Source organism: Heterodontus francisci, chromosome 17 (genome assembly GCF_036365525.1).
Source record: "Heterodontus francisci isolate sHetFra1 chromosome 17, sHetFra1.hap1, whole genome shotgun sequence".
NCBI lineage: Eukaryota > Metazoa > Chordata > Chondrichthyes > Heterodontiformes > Heterodontidae > Heterodontus > Heterodontus francisci.
In genome coordinates this window covers 30,674,418-30,695,661 of record NC_090387.1, presented here as the reverse complement: position 1 = coordinate 30,695,661, position 21,244 = coordinate 30,674,418, and the positions used below count along the sequence as shown (strand labels likewise).

General features: G+C 41.9%; 1 protein-coding gene across 1 annotated transcript in view; it reads right to left on the bottom strand.

Annotated features, from left to right (window-relative positions):
• The window catches only part of LOC137378580 (early endosome antigen 1), a 1,009,825-nt gene that overhangs the window by 103,540 nt on the left and 885,041 nt on the right, over window positions 1-21,244 (bottom strand). The window contains exons 32-34 of the mRNA XM_068048885.1: window positions 18,641-18,808; window positions 13,405-13,560; window positions 11,733-11,900 (exon numbers count right to left, since the gene is read on the bottom strand). Coding sequence (XP_067904986.1) covers window positions 11,733-11,900; window positions 13,405-13,560; window positions 18,641-18,808 — 492 coding nt within the window. The remainder of the gene's footprint in view (window positions 1-11,732; window positions 11,901-13,404; window positions 13,561-18,640; window positions 18,809-21,244) is intronic.

The window sequence follows — 21,244 nt, the reverse complement described above, 5'->3', positions numbered from 1 at the left end:
AGATCTGGCTGGGCCACATAAAGCATTATCAGGTCCTGCTCTCATCTGCTAAAAATGCTCCCTGTTCCAGTATCATTCAGGAATGCAAAGATTACCCCTGGCACATTTTGCTACTGCAAACCATCTTCTTAACCCCCTCATCCCTGTCTTCTCCACCCTCACCTACAACAATAAGAGTGCAAAGCTCATGGACTCCTTTGTCACTCCTTTGCCTCTACTGAGTCCCTCCCTTCCACTCACCCACTGGTCCACACTTCCTCTAAAATTCCCCCATGTCATAACCCTGAACTTGCACCTTTCTCTAGTTTCTCTACTATCTACCCTCATGCACTCTCCAAGCTCACCTTGCTCAGTGGCACAGTGGTTAGGGCGGCGCAGTGGTTAGCACCGCAGCCTCACAGCTCCAGCGACCTGGGTTCGATTCTGGGTACTACCTGTGCGGAGTTTGCAAGTTCTCCCTGTGACCGCGTGGGTTTTCGCTGGGTGCTCTGGTTTCCTCCCACAGCCAAAGACTTGCAGGTTGATAGGTAAATTGGCCATTATAAATTGCCCCTAGTATAGGTAAGTGGTAGGGGAAAGGTGCGGATGTGGTAGGAATATAGGATTAATATAAATGGGTGGTTGATGGTTGGCACAGACTCGGTGGGCTGGAGGGCCTGTTTCAGTGCTGTATGTCTAAATAAACAGAGACCCACCTATTGCTCCCTTGACCTTATTCCCACTAAACTGCTGACTACCTCCTGGTACCCATGTTACCTGATATTGTTAGTGGTTCTCTATCTTCAGGTGTTGTCCCTCTCTCCTTTAAATCTGCCATCATCATGCCCTCCTCAAAAAGCCAACCCTTAACACCTCTGGCTTTGCAAACTACCACCCATCTCCAACTTCCATTTCCTCTCCAAAGTTGCTGAACGTGTTGTCACCTTCCACATCAATGTCCAATTTTCCCGGAATTCCATGTTTGAATCCCTCCAATCAGGTTTCTGCCCATGTCACTGTACCGAAATGGCTATCAAAATCACAAATGGCATCCTATGTAACTGTGACAAAGGTAAACTATCCCGCCTCATCCTTCTCGACTTTTCTGCAGCCTTTGACATGGTTGACCACACCATCCTCCTTCAACGCCTCTAGCTGGGTGGGACTGCACTCGCCAGGTTCCATTCTTATCTACCTAATCATAGCCAGAATGTAATTTGCAATGGCTTCTCTTCCTGCTCTCACACCGTTACTTCTGGTGCCCCCAATGATCTATCCTGGCCCCATCCTATTTCTCATCTACATCCTGCCTCTCAGTTAACATCATCCAAAAGCACAGCGTTAGTTTTCACACGCACGCTGACAATACCCAGCTCTACCTAACCACAACCTCTCTTGACTCTTCTACCATTGCTAATTGATTAGACTGCTTATCTGACATCCAGTACTGGATGAGCAGAAATTTCCTCGAATTAAATGTTGGGAAGACCAAAGCCATATTTTTTTTGGTCCCTGCTCCAAACTCTGTTCCCTAGTTCCCGAGCTACCGATTCCAACCCTCTTCCTGGCAACTGTCTGAGGCTAAACCAGACTGCTCACAATCTTGGTGTCATATTTGACTGAGATGAGCTTCCGACCACATATTCGCCTAGTCCACCACTTCGCTCCTGTCTCAGTTTATCTACTGCTGAAACCCTCATTTATGCCTTTGTTACTTCTAAATTTTACTATTCCAATGCACTCCTGGCTGGTATCCCATATTCTACCCTCCATAAATTTGAGATCGTCCAAAACTCTTCTGCCTGTGCCCTAACTCACACCAATTCCCATCATCTATCACCTCTGTGCTCACTGATCTACATTGGCTCTTGATAAAGCACTGTCTCAATTTTAAAATTCTCATCCTTGCTCTCAAATCCCTCCATGACCTCACCCCTCCCTATCTCTGTAATCTCCTCTAGCCCCACAACCCTCCAAGGTATCTATGATCATCTAATTCTGTCCTCTTGAACATCTTAACCACTCCACCATTGGTGATCGTGCCTCCAGCTACCTAGACCTTAAGCTCTGGAATTCCCTCCCTACATTTCTCTGTCTTGCTACCTTGCTTTCCTCCTTTAAGGCACTCCCTAAAACCTACCTCTTTGACCAAGGTTTTGGTTATCTAACCTAATATCTCCTTAAGTGGCTTGGTGTCATATTTTGTTTTATAATACTCCTGTGAAGCGCCTTGGGATGTTTTATTACATATAAATATAGGTTATTGTTATTGGTCAGATGTGTCAGGTAGATTGGTGAGGATGAGGTCAAGTAGGTTACTTTCCTGTGTTGGTTCCTTACCACTGACACAGGTCCAGTCTGGCAACTCTGCTCTTCACTATTTAGCCAGCTCAATCACTGATAGCCATGACTGATAGTCAAGAATTTAGAAGCAACTTCCTTACACAAAGAGTGGTGACAACGTGGAAGTCACCGCCAAATGGAGTGGTTGAAGCACATAGCATTGACCTATTGAAGCTTTATGCACACATGAAAGAGAAGGAAATAAGTGGATACGGTGGCAGGGTGGAAAGAGATAATTAGAGTGGGAGGAGGCCCATGTAGTGCATAAACACCTTCATAGATCAGTGGAGCTGAATGAATGGCCAGTTTCTGTCCTGTAATTCTATGTAGTGATGGTACTACCAAGGTACTGTTGGTGATGCACACTGAATTCCCCACGAGCTCAGCCATACTTCCCTCAGAGGAGCACTGATTCATCAATTGAGGGGAGAGGATAGGTAGGTGGTGATCATCAGCAGGAGGTTGCCTTGGCCTTGTTTGACCTGAAACCACGAGACGTCATGGGGCAACGAGTCAATGCTGACCATATATTACTATGCTCCTACCTACAACAAGTATGTCACATGCTGCCAACTCAGCTGTCCTACATAATAAATCACAGAACAGCACACGTATACTCCAGTGATATTTCCAATCTCTTTACATGGTGTTTGATAGCAGTTTGCTTAAAAATGTATTTGGATAAGCACCTGAAGGGAAAAAAATTTGCAGGACTACAGGGGAAGGGCGGCAAGTGGGACCAGCCAAATGGCTGTTTCATGGGCTTGATGGGCCCTCCTGTACTGTACACATTCCACAAATCTGGTAACAGGGAAGGGTATTAAGCTATACATCATGTTTTCAGGTCTATTGACTATTTTTTACTTACAAAGGCTTTGTTTGTGTTTTAAAGCATAGTGAATTCATGCAAGTAAAAAATACAGACACCAGAGATTATCGGTAATTAAGGTGCTAATGAGCTGGCTTTGATGTTGTTTTCACATAGACTGTAAATAAGAAGCAATTCATTAGTTTTAGTATTTATAAACCATTCACACCCATTGTATGTGAAGTCTTCGATTTATTTTTGGCTTTGAACAGAGCAGGCTAAGGCAGAGACTGGGATACAGGCTGACAGGGAGCTTTTTGGTAACAAGATGCTTGGGAGGCAGTCAGATTTTTAAACAGAAAGTTGCTAGGGCTTTCCGTCAAGATTGGGAGTTCAATAATGGTGGAGTTATCTCGGTTGAATCAATTATTACAACACACTTGTGTGGGAAAGCATGGCATATTCTTTACTTTGTTTCATCAGACAAAGATAAGCTCTCCTGTTTGAATTAAGTGAATCGATTATGTCTTCTGTTCTATATGTCATAGAGTCATAACAGCACATAAGGTGGCATTTCAGCCCATTGATCCATGCTGGCTCTCTGCAGAGCAATCCAATCAGTCCCATTCCCTGGCTCTATCCCCGTAGCCCAATAAGTTCATTTCCCTCAAGTTCCCATTCAATTTCCTTTTGAAATCACTCATCGTCTTCACTTCCACCACCCATGTAGGCAGCGTGTTCCAGGTCATTGCCACTCGCTGCATAAAAATGTTCTTCCTCACATTCCCCCTGCATCTTTTGCCCGAAACCTTAAATCTGTGTCCCCCCATGTCCTTGTACCATCAGTTCTTTCTCTAGCCTTTCCAAACCTGTCATAATCTTGTACATCTCTATCAAACTGCCCCTCAATCTCATTTGCTTCAAGGAGAACAACCCCAGTTTCTCCTAACTTTCTGGCTAAAATCCCTCATCCCTCGAACCATTCTGGTAAAATTCCTCTGCAACCTTTCAAGGATCCTCACAACGTTCCTGGAGTGTGGTGGCTAGAAATGGATGCCATACTCTAGTTGTGGCTTAACCAGTGCTTTATAAAGGTTCAGCATAACCTCCCTGCTTTTATACTCAATACCTCAATTTATGAAGCGCAAGATCCCACATGCTTTGCTAACTAATCTCTCAATATGTGCTGCCACCTTTAAGAATCTATGCACATGAACCCCCAGATCCCTGTGTCCCTGTACACTCTTTAGCACTGTGCCATTTAGTCTATGTTGCCTCTCCCTAACTCTTTTGCCAAAATGCATCACCTCACATTTCTCTGTATTAAATTCCATCTGACTCTTGTCTGCCCATTCTGCTAGCCTATCTATGTCCTGTTGCAGTTGATTGGTATCATCCTCACTGTTGGCCACACCTCCAAGTTTGATATCATTGGCACATTTTGAAATTTTACTCTGTATTCCAATATCCAAGTCATTTATGTATATCAAAAAAAGCAGTGGTCCTAGCACTGAACCCCGGGGAACACTGCTGCCTACCATACTTCAGTCTGAAAAACAACCATTTACCATGACTTGCTGTTTTCTGTCCTTAAGCTGACAATGACCCTCCTATTCCATGAGCCCCGATTTTGGTAACCAGCCTTTGATAAGATACTTTGTCAAAGGCTTTCTTAAAATTCATATAGGCAACATCCATTGCTTTCCCTTCACCAACTTCATCTGTTACTTCATAAAAAAAATCAATTAGTCAAGCACGATCTGCCTTTTACAAATTCTTGCTGACTCTCCCTAATAACCTCAAACCCCTCCAAGTGCTGGATGATTTATTTCCCTGATTATTGTTTAGAAAACTGTTACGACCAGGTATGAAAGGTGTCTAGGGGTCTTTTACTGTCTTCACCTGGTCTTATTGTAACAGGATTTAATTTTAAATACACTGTGTTTTGAGCTCCCCCTTGGTGAATCCTTGTTCACCACTTCCCAATTATAAGGCAAAGAAGTGAGCATAAACAGGCTTTCTTAGGTTTAAAGAAGAAAAGTGAAATTTATTAAAACTTAAACTCTACTATGGTTAACACCTATGGATATACAACGCACCCACACTAACATGCACACATGATACAATGCAAATAGGGACAGAAAAGAGCAGAAGAAAAATAAAGTAGAGAGGTTTGAGACAATATCAGAAGTGTTTCTAGTTTACTCTGCTTCAAGCTCACCGTAGTCCTTTTGTAAGTAGTCTTGCTTTTTGTTGGGGCCCAGTATTCTTCTTAAACCTTGTTCACTGTAGGAGACTTTTCTCTCTTGGGGTTCATGTGTCTTCAATGGGTCTTCAGTTCCGTGAGAAAGAGATGAGAGCAGACAGGAGAGAGGTTTTCTCAGTCCAGGAGAAAAGAGCTTTCTGAGTTTCAAACACTCAGTAGCAAGTTCAAATTCAAACAGCCAGTTAGTCATGTGACTAAACTGGTCTGACCAGATCTTCCGTGCATTGGAGAAGCAGGGACTGGGTCCTTTGTTCCAACACTGTCTGCTAGCATGCAAAAAAGGTCTTTCCAGCGAAGGGCCTGGCAATTCCTTGTGTTAGGCCCTCTTTTCTTCCCAACAAAATTTTAAAGTTTTTAATGCTCATGTGGCGAAATAATGTGTGCCTTATTCTTGGCAGGTGGGGGCCTGCATGACAAAACCTTACCCACCACAGATATTAAACTAACTGGCCTGTACTTACTAGGAACATCCTTGCACACTTTCTTGAATAAGGATGTCACATTTGCCACTGTCCAATACTCTGGCACCTCTCCTGTAGCTCGGGAAGATTGGAAGATTATGGCAAGCCCTTCTGCCATCTCCACTCCCACTTCCTCTAGCAACCTGGGATGCAGCCATCCGGACCAGGCAACTTATCCACTCTAAGCTTAGCCAACTTTTTCAGTGCATCCTGCCTATCAATTTTCATCTCATCCATTAGCTCTACCATCTCCACTTCTACCGACATTTTGTCAGCATCTTCCTCAATTAACACCAATACAAAGTGTTGTTTGTTTGGTTAGTCTGACACCATTTGGGTATTTAGTTCGTCTAGCTAGGAGAGATTACTCATTATCTCATTTATTGCGTTTTAACTATACACAGCTTCACATAAGTCTGATTACTCCTCTGAAGCCATGCTGCTTCTCCCTACAGTCTCTCTCACATGTGATCTCTTACATCATCATGGTGGGCGGTATTCCTCACACTGTCTCAAACATTAACCCTTTCAACCCCCCCCCCCCACCCCCAAGTCTTTATCCATATATATTTGAACATTCATTTTTTTATTTGTACATTCTACCCCATCTCTTCCCAACTCTTTGATACCACAGATTCAATCTGGCAGAAGGCTTCACAACTCTCCCTGATCATGTTGTTGTCAGATGTGGAAGATTAGTAGTCTTTCTCTGAACTCTTATTTCTTGACATGGACAGCCTTCACTGAGGTCAGTAGTATCCGGTGCTTTCTGAATTTCAGGTTCAACATCTGGTTCGTCCAAATATATTGATGTCTTTGATGAATAGAAATAAGATTTCTCCTGTTACTTCTGAAGTATGTACTGAATAAAATCTCTGTTGATTCTCATCTCTCCAGATGCTTACTCGTTCTCTGCCTTGGTCTCGTACCCATACCTTTTCTCCTCCATCAACTTAGGAAGGTTTCTGATACAATATTTCCTATTATAATTATAAGCTTGTTGCTTTCGGTAAGACTTTTCTTTGTCTTGAGCTCTCTGATATTGTTGTCTGTGCACTGCGCATACCTGGCATTAAGAAATCATTTCTTCTATATCTCTCATTCGAAATAATTTCTTCTATATTTGTTTGTTTGTTCTTTGTTCTATATCTCTCGATATTCTCAGCCACCACATGAACGACAGAGCCCGTGCTCTGCATTTCGTTATACCCATGTGGCCCTGGTGTATTTTCTCCAAGTTGTCGTCCTGGAGTGAGTCTGGAATCACCAGTCTCTCATCATATACCTGCAGATCATCCCCAATAGTAAAGTACCTTCTGTGTTCGAAGATGATTTTCATCCTCTTACCACTGGGATACTGCTGCAACCTTGTGTGCAACATTGGCGGATACAGATGCATTCCTCATCTTGCATCTGGGCCTGACGAATTTCTTGGATCTTTTTCGAACTTACCGGCCATTGTGGTGCAGTGAACTGAGAATATGACTCAATCTCATTAATAAAGTTAACAACACTGCACAGTGGCGCAGTGGTTAGCACCGCAGCCTCACAGCTCCAGTGACCCGGGTTCAATTCTGGGTACTGTGCGGAGTTTGCAAGTTCTCCCTGTGATCGCCGGGTGCTCCGGTTTCCTCCCACAGCCAAAGAGTTGCAGATTGATAGGTAAATTGGCCATTATAAATTGCCCCTAGTATAGGTAGGTGGTAGGGGAATTGAGGGAAGGTGGGGATGTGGTAGGAATATGGGATTAATGTAGGATTAGTATAAATGGGTGGTTGATGGTCAGCACAGACTTGTTGGGTCGAAGGGCCTGTTTCAGTGCTGTATCTCTAAATATTTAAAAATAAATAAATAAACCTGTTGTGTAGGATGGTCAACAGTAGCTCTGGACAATGCATCTGCTGTTGTTTGTACGCATAATATTTCATATATGAACCTCATTAGCCTCAGCCGAAATCTCTGGATTCTCAGAGGCATCCTAGTGAGTTCCTTTTCATCAAGTAAGGAAACTAGAGGTTTGTGGTCTGTCTCTATGACAACCTTCAAGCTGATAATATAACCTGAGAACTTCTCACAAGCCCACATGACTGCAAGAGCTTTTTGCTCTATGACAGTCTCAGACAATGCTCATGATGCATAATAAACCAGTCTTCAACATCCATCTGGCTGTTCTTGATAAAGGACTGCCTCTAACCCTGTAGATGAGGCATCTGCTGCAATTGTGGTTAGTAGTGAGGGGTTAAAATGCACTAAGATATCTGGCGAAATCAGCATCGCCTTGTTCCTTTGAAATGCTTGCTCTGGTTGTGTATCCCAACACCATGCTTGAGCTTTCCTTAATAGTTGTCTTAAGGGTTCAATAACTTGTACTAGATTAACTGATTAACTATTCCAAGGAATCATTGAAGATCCTGGACAGAAGTAGGAATTGGGAATTCACTAATGGCTCTCGTCTTTTGCGGGTCTGCCATTATTCCGTTGCTACTGACAATATATCCTCAGAAACGAATAGACGTTTTTGAGAATTCACACATCTCATTAAGTGTCAGGCCTTCTTGTAGACGATTCAAAACCGCTCTAACACTCAGGTCATATTCTTCCATGGATTTACCATGGACTAAGATGTCATCCATATGGCATATTACACCTTTAAGGCCCTGTAGAATGTTCAGCATAGTTCTTTGGAACATTTCCGGTGCTGATGTTATTCTGAATGGTAAACGATTAAAACAAAATCTTCTGAACCAAGTAATGCAGGTTGTCAATAACCTTGACTTCTTATCCAACTTGCCAAAAGCCACTAGTCGCATTAAGCCTTGTGAACATGGTACTTTTGGATAACTCTGCCAAGCTTTTGTCTACTGAGGATATCGGATGAACTTCTCTTGCCACAGCCTTATCAAGTTGAGTTAAGTCTACACAAACGCAAAGAGTATTGTTAGGTTTAGGAACTGGAACCATTCCTGAACACCAGTCTGTAGGTTCAGTGACAGGAGAAATGACTCCCATCCTGGTCATCTCTTCTAGCTGATGTTGGATTTGCTTCATTAGTGGGTGTGGTATCTTCCTAGACATGAAAAGACATACTGGTTTAGCGGCTTTCCTCAATGTAATGTATTTAGTCTTCCTAGACCGATAAATAATTTTGTGAAGTCTTTTTGAAAGTGACTCCTGGAATCTTGTTGCTTAACTTCTTCCACTTTTCTTATAACATGAAGTCAATACAAGTTTTCCCTTGACTTTCAGTTCGATCCCTCCTGGGCTATGTAACTGAGTTTCTGTTGGTTGCAGATAATGCATTGATAACCACGGTTCGTTGTCTGATAAAACCATTACACTTGCTCCAGTGTCTAGTTTAATATTGGTGATATGCCCATTGACATATATCTGCAGACAGAATGTCTGATTAGGATCACTGATCTCACCAAAGAAGTTTTATGATTTCTCTCCTGATGGAGATTGTTCAACTTCATTAACAGCTCTATGCTTGAAGACATTTCTTTCGAAGGGAGTACAGATTTTACTTTGGCACATCTTCTCAAAATGGCCTTCTTTTTTTTTTTACAGTGAAAGCATTCTGATTTGTTTGCAGGACACTGTTTGCGCCTGTGGGTCTTTTTGGCGCCACAGCACCGGCAGGGTTTCATAGCGTTTTGCACTTTCCACCCAGTGTACCTTCTTCCCTGGTGCTTCTTTTAAGCCCTGTGCTTAAGGAACTGTACAGTTGCTGGAGGTTTCCTGAACCAAAGTTTAATTTCACCTCTCAGGATTGCTCTGTTCTTTATTTTTTATTTTATTTTATTTTTATTTAGAGATACAGCACTGAAACAGGCCCTTCGGCCCACCAAGTCTGTGCCGACCAACAACCACCCATTTATACTAACCCTACAGTAATCCCATATTCCCTATCACCTAGCTACACGGGGCAATTTACAACGGCCAATTTACCTATTACCCGCAGGTCTTTGGCTGTGGGAGGAAACCGGAGCACCCAGCGAAAACCCACGCGGTCACAGGGAGAACTTGCAAACTCCGCACAGGCAGTACCCAGAATTGAACCCAGGTCCCTAGAGCTGTGAGGCGGCGGTGCTAACCACTGCGCCACTGTGCCGCCACTGCGCCACTGGACCTCTGCTTGTCTCACCAGCTGAATTGTTTTGTCTAGGTTGAGGTCTTCCTTAGACATCAATAAATCTGATCGGGTTTCATCAGTAATACCTACGACAATGCAGTTTCTTATTAATTCTGCTTTTAGGTCTCCATATTCACATCCTTCAGCTAGTCTGTAAAGGTCATTAATAAAAGCATCAACTGTTTCACCTGGTTTCTGGACCCTTCTGTTAAATTTTGTCCTTTCCAGAATCTTATTGCTCCTCAGGTTGAAATAATTATTAAAGGCTTTTGAAACTTCATCAAGTTTGTCTGATGGCTCATTAATGCCTTGTCTTGCAGTAACATCAACTGCTTTTGCTCTGATGGAATACAGCAATGTGTTAACTTGCTCTGCTTCAGACTGGCTGTCTAATTTTGAAGCAATTCTGTATCTCAAAAATGCTTTTTGCCAGAGTGACCAATTTTGAGTTTGATTTGGTCCTTCCATGTGTCCAAACCTCTCTGGTATTGTGAGTGGTTTTCTATTTGGTTTACTTGTTAAAATTTTCCCGCCAGTATCGGAAGTTTCCTGTGCTTTTCTGCCGCACGTTGACTCCCGCGATGGTCACCGTTTCTCTCTGTGAAATCTTGCTACTAGACTCTGTATTTATTTCTTTCAACACAGTTTTGCAGTTTTTTCCCCATACTTTTTTTACTCCCTTCACTTGAGTTTTTGCAGCCTCTTTGTTTTTTTTCTGCCTCGCGGTTGCCATGTGTAATGATGCCGGCCTCGGATACGCCCTTGCTAAGGACTTTTGGTTTTCCTGGTGCTGCCTGCCTAGTGCTGTTAGGAACAAATTTTTACCCTCTTTACAGGTTGTTCACCAGATCCCCAACCGTTGCTTGGTTCTCAGACTCGAAGCCTGCGATTGCTGAATCAGAATTTTTTCACACACTATCTGCCTCTGTGTTGCAGCCTGAATGCCCCTACAAGCCAATTCCCCTGTCTCTCCATGCCTCCTTTTGTCCCCAAAGTAGCTCTGGAGCTTTTCGTGTTCTGCAGTTCTGGCACCTTTTTTCCAGGTCAACTTTCTTTGAAGTATTTTTCAAATTCTTCTGGGTGTTGTATGGTAGGAACCATCACTGTTCACCATATTGTATGTTTGGTTAGTCTGCTACTGTTTGTGTATTTGGTTAGTTCAGCTAGGAGAGATCACTGAGTACTTAGTAATTTTAACATTAACTCATTTATTACATTTTAACTATATACAGTTTTACATAAGTCTATATGACTCCTCTGAAGCCGTGCTGCTTCTCCCTCCAGTCTCTCCCACATGTGATCTCTTACATCATCATGATGGGTGGTATTCCTCACACTGTCTCAAACATTAATCCATTCAAACCCTTATACTACATAAAGTACTCATTAAGTATTCTAGCCTTGCCCTGCACCTCTAAGCATATATAACCCTATGCTTACCCTACTGTGAAATAAAGCAGCTTAACAATTCTTAATAGGCCTTGTTCACTGTGTTTGATTGGTCCACCTTTGGAGAGATTGAGCAGCACATATGTGAAAGCTGTGAGTATATGGTTCAGAAAACAAGGGCATTATTCTTAGAACCCAGGGTTATGCTATAATGCAGGTGCAGTGTGTATCCGGAGCAGTGTGATCCAAATCCCACAAAGGTAAGACACTCAAATGGCTTGAAGGAGCCACTGAATTTGAGAAAATATCAAAGGAAAGAAAAAAGGCTTCAATTTGTAACAATCAGTAACAAACCTGTTCCATGTTTTCTTTTTGGGTACCATGACAAGCTGTAAGTTCTATTCTGAGTTCACGAATGAGTTGGTCTGCTGATGTCAGTTCACGGTTAGTCTTTCGTGCCTGTTCCTGGACTATATCCAGTTCTGCCTGAAGCTTGGAAAATTTATCTTCTTGTCGAGTCATCTGTGGCAAGACATGATGACAGTTTTAGAAATTAAACGAAGTGAATTTTGAAACTGAATTTTTTTTTACTTAGACAAACAGTACGAGGCTCTTTTGCAATAATAAACATGTAAAAGATTGAATGACAACATCAGCTTTGATAAGCTGCATGCACTAGTTGGGAAACAAAAGTTTGGATCACAATTTGGCTTTGCGTTGTCTGCAATTGTACTAAAATTTAAAGTGAAATGTTATTTTGCTCCTTCACATTGAAAACTTTGTATAGTGAAAGTGATTTAATTTTTGCTAGTAACCTTATTGTTCATGCTCCTCCTTATTGTTTATTTTATTTGTTCATGGGGATGTGGGCGTCGCTGGCTAGGACAGCATTTATTGTTCATCCCTAATTGCCCTTGAGAAGGTGGTGGTGAGCTGCCTTCTTGAACCGCTGCAGTCCATGTAGGGTAGGTACACCTACAGTGCTGTTAGGAAGGGAGTTCCAGGATTTTGACCCAGTGACAGTGAAGGAATGGAGATATAGTTCCAAGTCAGGATGATGTGTGACTTGGAGGGGAACTTACAGGTGGTGGTATTCCATGACAATCTGAGGTGTCACAAATTGTGCTGAACAATGGGCAATCATCAGTGAACATCACCACTTCTGAGAGTTGACATTTCAGGTCTGTGACCTTCCATCAGTTCTGATGAAAGGTCACAGACCTGAAACATTAATGCTGCTTCTCTCTCCACAGATGCTGCCTGACCTGCTGAGTATTTACAGCACTTTATGTTTTTATTTCAGATTTCCAGCATCTGCAGTATTTTGCTTTTGTTCCACTAGATGGTATTGATCTGCCAGTTTTGCCTCTTTTGCTGACGTCACCAGTAAAAATGGGATGAATATTTGCATAAAGAAGCTCCCACTCAAAGTTTCCACATCTGCTGGCTCCCATCTGTCCGTATAACAGCACCAGTGTGATAAAAACTCCATGGGAATTCTGGACCCACATGAAGTTACACCAGGAAAAGAGAAAAGAAAGAAAAAATAAACTTGCAAAGCTGCAACAGAAATTAAGTTTATAAGATACCAAAACCAAGCAAGCAAACTCAGGATTCTAGGTCACCAATCTTGGATCCCAGAGATAACTTTGGAACATTATATTTTCTGAATGTAGCACACTTGGCAAAAGCAAGATTATTATATTCAGGTGAAAATGTCTAGCTAATATCTTTGTTGTCAAGTTAACTTGTTAAAGGGTGGTTTGGGAATTGGCGACTGATTGCACTTCTACAATTGAAGCATATTTTTGGGGAACAGTAGAGAGAACCTTAATCTGTATGTAACCACATATTTTACCTACGAGTGTTCAATACTGACACCAGATGGCTGAAACAGAAAATATTCTATTCGCAGCACTATCATTCAGCATTTTTTGATATTGAAAGTGATATCTCAAGCATGTGCACTGTAACTATTAGGGATTCGTTCTTGTATGTTAATATAGTGCAATAATACCATTCTTACCTCTTCAGTATAATACTTGTTCTGTTTGTGAGCCGTTAAAAGGTTTGTTTGGGCCAGTTGTAGCTCTGATTCACAGTTTTTGTACTCGTTAAGTAGAGCTTGGTGCTTTCTCTGGAACTCTGCTAGACTCAAAATACGATCCTCCCTCTCCTTTAGCTAGAAAAGAAAACTTTGTTGCATCATTTTTGCTGTAATGTTCTATTTCTTCTTAGTGACTCTCTTCTCACAAATATTCTCTATTACAAGATTTATGATCAATTAACAATCAAAGCTACATACATACTTTTGGAGATCTGAATAGTCAAAGGTACTTTGAAGAAGAAATCAATTTTAAGCAAAAAGCTACAATTATTGCAAGTTAGAATTCTTAATAACTTTCATTTGCATGGCCTATAAATCTCTACCCTAACAAACTATATGGACTTGATGTGTTAGAACTAGATGCACATTCTGACTGAGAATTAGCTAGTGTTATGCACCTGGAAAAGGACCTATGCTGATCTACTTACAAAAATTTTTTTATGTAACGATTTTAACAAAGCTAAAATCGAGAATTGTTTGAAGGTAGTAAATCACTTTTTGAACATCATTTTAAGGTTGCATAGAGCTTTTGTAAGATTAACAAATGGAGGAAATTGGCCTTTGAAGGATGATCCATCTCTTATGCACTGTTTAATTTTAGAATCAGAATGGCTTATGTATAAGAACAGTAATGTTACAAGCAGTGTTACATGAATTTGGAGTGGAATGGTTAGTACATAAAAGTATGTTTGCTGAATAACAATGGAAAATTCATGACAATACAATAGTCAATAGGAAGTTATTTTGGGTGGGGAAGGAAGTAATCCCATTAGAGATCACCTTTGGCAAGAGCCAAACACAATTTTATTTAGCTTTTGTATAATTATTATGAATGTTATGCATAACATATTGAAAATTCAGCTCTGGTTTTATTCAAGATGCTCAAACATTAAAAAAATTGCAACTTCCGGTTTCTGCTGTGTTGTAAATCGATGTAAATTGCAAAACTCATGGATGTAAAATGCTGCATCACAGCCTATGGTCAATGTAGATTATGGAACATTCATGGGTCATGGAACGGTGCTATAGTGAATTCTTTTTCCGAAATTGACTGTCAGAAAATATGTTTTCAGATTGACAGGAATGACAAGAATACAATGACATTGGCAGGGCATTGCATTACAGCACAATGTGTTCTTTATTTGCAGAATATAACATAGCTCAGGATAAATGTATCCAAATATAGATTAATGCCATTTTGAAAATTGTATTGGGTTTATCCATTGAAGGGGTTAATTTGTCACATTTCATAAGCCAAACTAAAATATATTCAGATCTATGCTATAGAGTAAGGTATTCATTATTTCGGTTAAAGGTAAGCCTGTCTCAAGGGAAGCATGTGTTTGAAGACCAGAGGTTTTCATTACTGACTTTTACATCTATTTGTTTAACCTTTAGCAACCTGTTCAAACATATATTTAATATTGGGGGAGCACAGTGCACAGTAACAGGAATGGTAATCCTATACTGTTATTAATATCAAAATAATAGATGTAAATAAATGTTTCCAGATAAATAGGTGTTACCTCAACACAATTGTTAATGCAAATGCTTAGAAATGTGAATTTTCTGTGAAGTTCATGGAATGCATGGGAGAGGAATGGACTGGAGTTGGTGGCTGTGAATGGAAGATGCCTAATCCCACCAAACTTTGCAGGGTCAGGCCTGGTTAAATATTTATAGTAAGCTCCTAGTGTGAATCGTGTTTGTCATCAAAAGCTTGCACTTCATTAGGGATTTGAAGACTTCGAGCAACTATTTAATCATGTGGGCTTTTGTTAGCGGAAGAAATTTCTGTGCAATCAGGGGAATGGAACTGAGACCTAGCAAAAGAGCATTATTCACTGATGCATCCATAGAGATGATGTTAGAGGAAGCAGGGCAGAGGACACAAGGCTTGTTTGACAAGCAGAATGCATGGGAAGAAGTGGCACAACACATCAGTCCTGTCTCACCCACCCTAAGGATATGGCTGCAGGCAAGGAAAATGTTCAGGGATCTCACCAGATCAACTAAAGTAAGCGCCCTAGTATTATTTTATACCAAGTAGGTGGGTAAAGTGTGTATGCGACAAAATACTTCCTACATAACACTATCATACAGTCTTTCGAACAGTTACCACCCATGCACATTCTGCAGCAGGGCACACTGTGGGCTGGATTTTACCAAGTCCAAGATTTCAGGCTCCGCGGCGGGGGAGGCCAGAAAGTGATTGCGGCAGAGGCCCGCCATGGAGGGCCTGGCCTGATCCTCCCCGCAGCAGCGAGGCTCCGTGGCAGCCCCTGCCCTACCCCCCCCACCTCGGCCGCTGAGCGACGGGACCTGTATTTAAATCTTTAAATTAATGAGATGAATAAATTTAAATCAACTTACCTTGAATCTTCCGGGCCCGCCGTGATCTTTGGCATGGCGGGTGGCACTCCCGTGCCTTCAATTCCCCGTCTGGGGAAAGCAGGCGTGACACTGGTGGCGGGGGGCAGGGGGAGGTAAGATTTTTACTCCTGGCGGTGGGGGGAAATGGGGTCAAATAAGCATCATCAGTGTAGGGAATGATGGGAAGGAGTGAACTTTCAAATTTGTGCAGTCTTAGGGCAGGGAAGTCAGAATTCAAAGGCAAGTGTTTTGGGCGGGAAGGGCAAATATTTACTTAATTTTTATTGGGGGGCGGAAAGGGGCATCACAATTTTGTAACATTTTGGGGGGGTACTTTAAAAATTCAAATTTGACGGCTCACTGCCCTTTAAAAATGCCTGCGCATAGGCAGCTGACACCATTGCCAGTGATGGACAGCCGGCCCCCTTCCATGTGATTGTGGGGGGTGGGGGGGATCGGGTCGCCCTGGCTATTTAAATGAGCCTCCGCATGGGAAATTGCGACGGTTCTTCGCGCGGGCCACCATTTTTTGAGCTCGCTGCCAGGAGCGACGACAACCTCTTAAAATCTAGCCCTGTGCATCAGTTATCGATATTCCTATGCTCACATCCTTGGATGGTTTCACCCCAAAAATTGTTCTATGTGAATTTTGCTGCATGATGCCATGTGCACATAATGATCCCTTAAAATGAGTTGCGGGATAACCACTATGTGTGTTCCCAACGCTTGTAACTCCTCAACTCTGTCCTTTGTTTGTAGGCCAAGTTATCAAATAGCAAAAGAGAATGGACAGGAATTGGAAGGGCAATGTATCAAGTCCTAGAATGCATTTGGAGATGTAATTTTTATGATCACTGAACCAGATGGCATCGATCGAGTGGGCAAAGATGAAATTACAGGCTGCAGCTTAGGGCAAGTATCATCTCCTTCATGTTCTTTCTTGACAATCATACATTACCTCAGGTACCATGGCATGTGACACTGTAAATTTTTATGGAAGCAATATGTGAAGGGGTGTCATGTAACCAGAATCCTAACATATGATCTTTTTTGCTTTATATAGCTGTGATACAGGATTCAATGTTCGGTCCCTTTGACATAAAAGCTAGCACATTACAGCATTCCTTCTAATGCAAGCACCAGCACAGGTATGATTACATCAAGGAATTTAGATAATATTTTACAGGAGCACCCACTGGGTGATACGCAAAGCATGAGCGAGGAGCAGTGGATGGCTGTGGCAGTGGAGGAACTGGAAGGCAATGAAACCTCCTGGCTGGAGGGTCAGCTCGCATCCTTCCTCAAATGCAAAGCCCTTGAATTTAGAATTCAAAAAGCTTGAATTTAAAAGAAGGATGGCATCTGAGTACCTTTTTTTGCAGTTATTACAGGATGTGTCAAGCATCCAGCACAGGTTGAGAGAAAGCGTAATGGAGCCTACTACTTTGTGTAGCTATGGATAAATACCTCTTGTCATTACAGTTGACCATGGACTAACTCTTAGGTCATATGAAGTACAGTCCCCAGTGACAGAGGTCCCAAAGCAAACTTACAAGGGGCTCTCTTTCCAGCTTCAACATATTGACTTTAATGGAAAGGAAAAATATGCAGTGTCTATAATGGGCAGGTAATTTTTTATCCCATGTTTTGTGTCGCTGCTGAAGTTGGAAATTCCACCCGGTATTTTTGCATTGAACAAATGGATTTTATACCTTTGCCTAACAGTACATATAGTCATAATAGTAACAGTGTTAACTTTGCTGTGCGCAAATTGCCTGCCTGTTTCCTATATTACAACAGTGACTACACTTCAAAACTATCACATTGGCTGTAAAGCACTTTAGGAAATCTTGAGGTTGTGAAAGATGCTATATAAATGTAATTCTTTCTTTTATTATATTACCACAGGGCTAAACAAGGTTCAATCTGTGGGAAGATTGTTATGGAACAATAAAATAGGCATTATTGGAAAAAAATTCCCCTCTGCATTAAAAATCACTAATGTGTTTTGAAAGCATCCTGGTTGTGAGTGAGGCCCAGTTACTGCAGCGAGAGCAGGATGAGGCCCTGGAGCAACAGCTATTAGATTCATAGCAGCAGGAATGCTGCCGGTTCTGGCATCTCCCCAGCAGTTTTCACATAATCTAGTCTTTTCTTTGGTGCAGGTACCTTGGTTTGTTCGAGTCATTGCTGCTGTTATCCCCTGCAACAGGAAAAGGAGGAAGAGCATCGACTGATTGGGTACTCGCTGTGTGGATCCGTGTACTCTGGCTTGAGCCCTGTGTCTGCTGCCATTGGAACACGAGCCCTAATGACCACACATTATTTCTATTGACAGTGTGTCGCTTTCTGCAGAGAAACAGCACCAGAATTCACCGTCCACTGGGTTGCAAGCATTCCTAGGTGCAGCTATTTATTAAATGCATCCAACTCCTATCTGTTCAGACTCTGCGTTCTCCTTGCGCTCTAACAATCTCGTTGTGCCCCCGCCTTTCCATGCTTGGCAATCTTTGCTCTATTCCAGTACAGATCCAATAATAAATATTTCTGGGAGAGTACAAATAATTGCAGTTAAATGCCTTTCCTTCTGTTGCAGCCTACTGTACTGTTCTGAGTAATGAAATGAGTATGATGCAATTTCTAAAAAAAAGTCAGAGTTCTTAAATTGCAAATAGTTTTGTGTTCAAAATTACCTGTATTAAATCTTGGTCACTAAATATCTGCCTCTTTATATAATGTACTTGTAAAATATCACACAGACATTTTAATGCTCTCCACTTACCACCTGGGCATTGACTTTAAATTTGGCATTCAGTTCTTCAGTTTCTCTTTCTAGTTGTCCTACTCGGTCTTTCAGTTTCTGAGATTGTCTTTGTAACTCCTCTTGTCTCATTTGTTCTATTTTTAATTCTTCTCGAAGCCTGTTGCTCTCGCCTTCCTTCTGCTGAATCTAAAAACAGGCAAAATCATTAGTAAGTAAACAAAATTTGCATAAATGATAAAACTCTGGGGGCAATTTTAACTCCCCCTAATTGAAACCAAGATGGGCGGAGGGAAAAGTTAAAATGGAGCACAGGGACTTACCCTACTTCCTTGCCCCAAATCCCCAATCTGGCTGGCTGTAATTTAAAATTGCAGCCAGAAAGAACACCCGCCCGAAGTTGGCAGCATCCTCTTTAAAATAAGCAGATTGAGCTCCAATGATGTCATCAGGGCCTGATCTGCTATTTCTAACCTGAGGCCCGAAGGATAAGCAGTAACAGCTTCCCTGCCAGACCAAACCTGCCAGGAATAGAAAGACCCATCAAGTTAAGATCTGAATTTCTTTTTAGTTTCCTTTTGGGCCAGGTGAAGCAAGAGTGCTCCTCTCCCCTCTCTTGGAACACCTTACCTTGTGCTGAGCATCACTCCTGCAGTTTCCCAGTGACGACTTCCTGCCATCCAATTTTAATGCTGCACAGCTGCTACCCAAGTGGGAAGTCAGCAAGCGACATGTCAATGAGGCCTGGCTGTTAAAATCGATGAGCCTACCTGCTACTGCTCTCTGACTTTGCAACGCACCCCCGGCAGAAGTTAAAATTGAGTCCTTTAATTCTGAATATATTCAACATACAAGGAAATTTACATTTTACATAGAATCATAAAGGCACAGAAGGAGTAAATTTGGCCTATACATTGGTAATGTATTTCATTATATAGGAATTAACAAATGTTAAAAGACCTCTTTAGCCTTCTATGGTATGGTATGATTAAGGACAATCAACATGGTTTTATGAAAGGGAAATATTGCCTGATAATATATTAGCTTTTTGAGGAGAAACTAACAAGTTGCATAAAGGGAAACCAGTAGATGTAGTATATTTGGATCTCCAAAAGGCAGTTGACAAGGTGCCACATGAAAGATTATTACACTAGATAAAGGCTCATGGGGTTGGGGATAATGTATTAGCACAGATAGTAAATTAGTTAATGGACAGAAACCAGAGTATGGATAAACAGGCTTTTCAAGTTGGCAGGCTGTAACTAGTAGGGATGCTGCAAGGATTGGTGCTGGAGTCTCAGCTATTTACAATTTATATTTGGATGGTAGCATAGTGGTAAAGTTACTTGACTAGTAATCCAGACCAATAAAGTCATAGAGTCATACAGCACAGAAACAGGCCCTTCGGCCCATCGTGTCTGTGCCGGCCATCAAGCACCTAACTATTCTAGTCCCATTTTTCAGCACTTGGCCCGTAGCCTTGTATGCTATGGTGTTTCAAGTGCTCGTCTAAATACTTCTTAAATGTTGTGAGGATTCCTGCCTCTACCACCACTTCAGGCAGTGTATTCCAGATTCCAACCACCCTCTGGGTGAAATTTTTTTTCCTCAAATCCCCTCTAAACCTCCTGTCCTTTAGCATAAATCAATGCCCCTTGGTTATTGACCCCTTCACTAAGGGAAAAAGTTTCTTCCTATCGAACCTATCAATGCCCCTCATAATTTTGTATATCTCAATCATGTCCCCCCTCATCCTTCTCTGTTCTAAGGAAAACAACCCTAGCCTTTTCAGTCTCTCTTCATAGCTGAAATGCTCCAGCCCAGGCAACATCCTGGTGAATCTCATCTGCACCCTCTCCAGTGCAATCACATCCTTCCTATAGTGTGGTGCCCAGAACTGTACACAGTACTCCAGCTGTGGCCTAACCAGCGTTTTATACCGCTCCATTATAACCTCCCTGCTTTTATATTCTATGCCTCAGCTAATAAAGGCAAGTATCCCATATGCCTTCCTAACCACCTTATCTACCTGTACTGCTGCCTTCTATGAACAAGTACACCAAGGTCCCTCTGACACTCTGTACTTCTTAGGGTCCTACCATCCATTGTATGTTCCCTTGCCTTGTTAGTCCTCCCAAAATGCATCACCTCACACTTCTCAGGATTAAATTCCATTTGCCACTGCTCCGCCCATCTTGGCAGCCCATCTATATCGTCCTGTAATCTAAGGCTTTCCTCCTCACTATTTACGACACCACCAATTTTCGTGTCATCTGCAAACTTACTTATCATACCTCCTATATTCATGTCTAAATCATTAATGTACACTACAAACAGCAAGGGTCCCAGCACCGATCCCTGTGGTACACCATTGGTCACAGGCTTCCATTCGCAAAAACAACCCTCGACCATTACCCTCTGTTTCCTGCCACCAAGCCAATTTTGGATCCAATTTGCCAAATTTCCCTGGATCCCAAGGGCTCTTACCTTCTTAACCAATCTCCCATGCGGGACATTATCAAAAGCCTTACTGAAGTCCATGTAGACTATATCAACTGCTTTACCCTCATCTACACATCTCATCACCTCCTCGAAAAATTCATTCGAGTTAGTTAGACACGATCT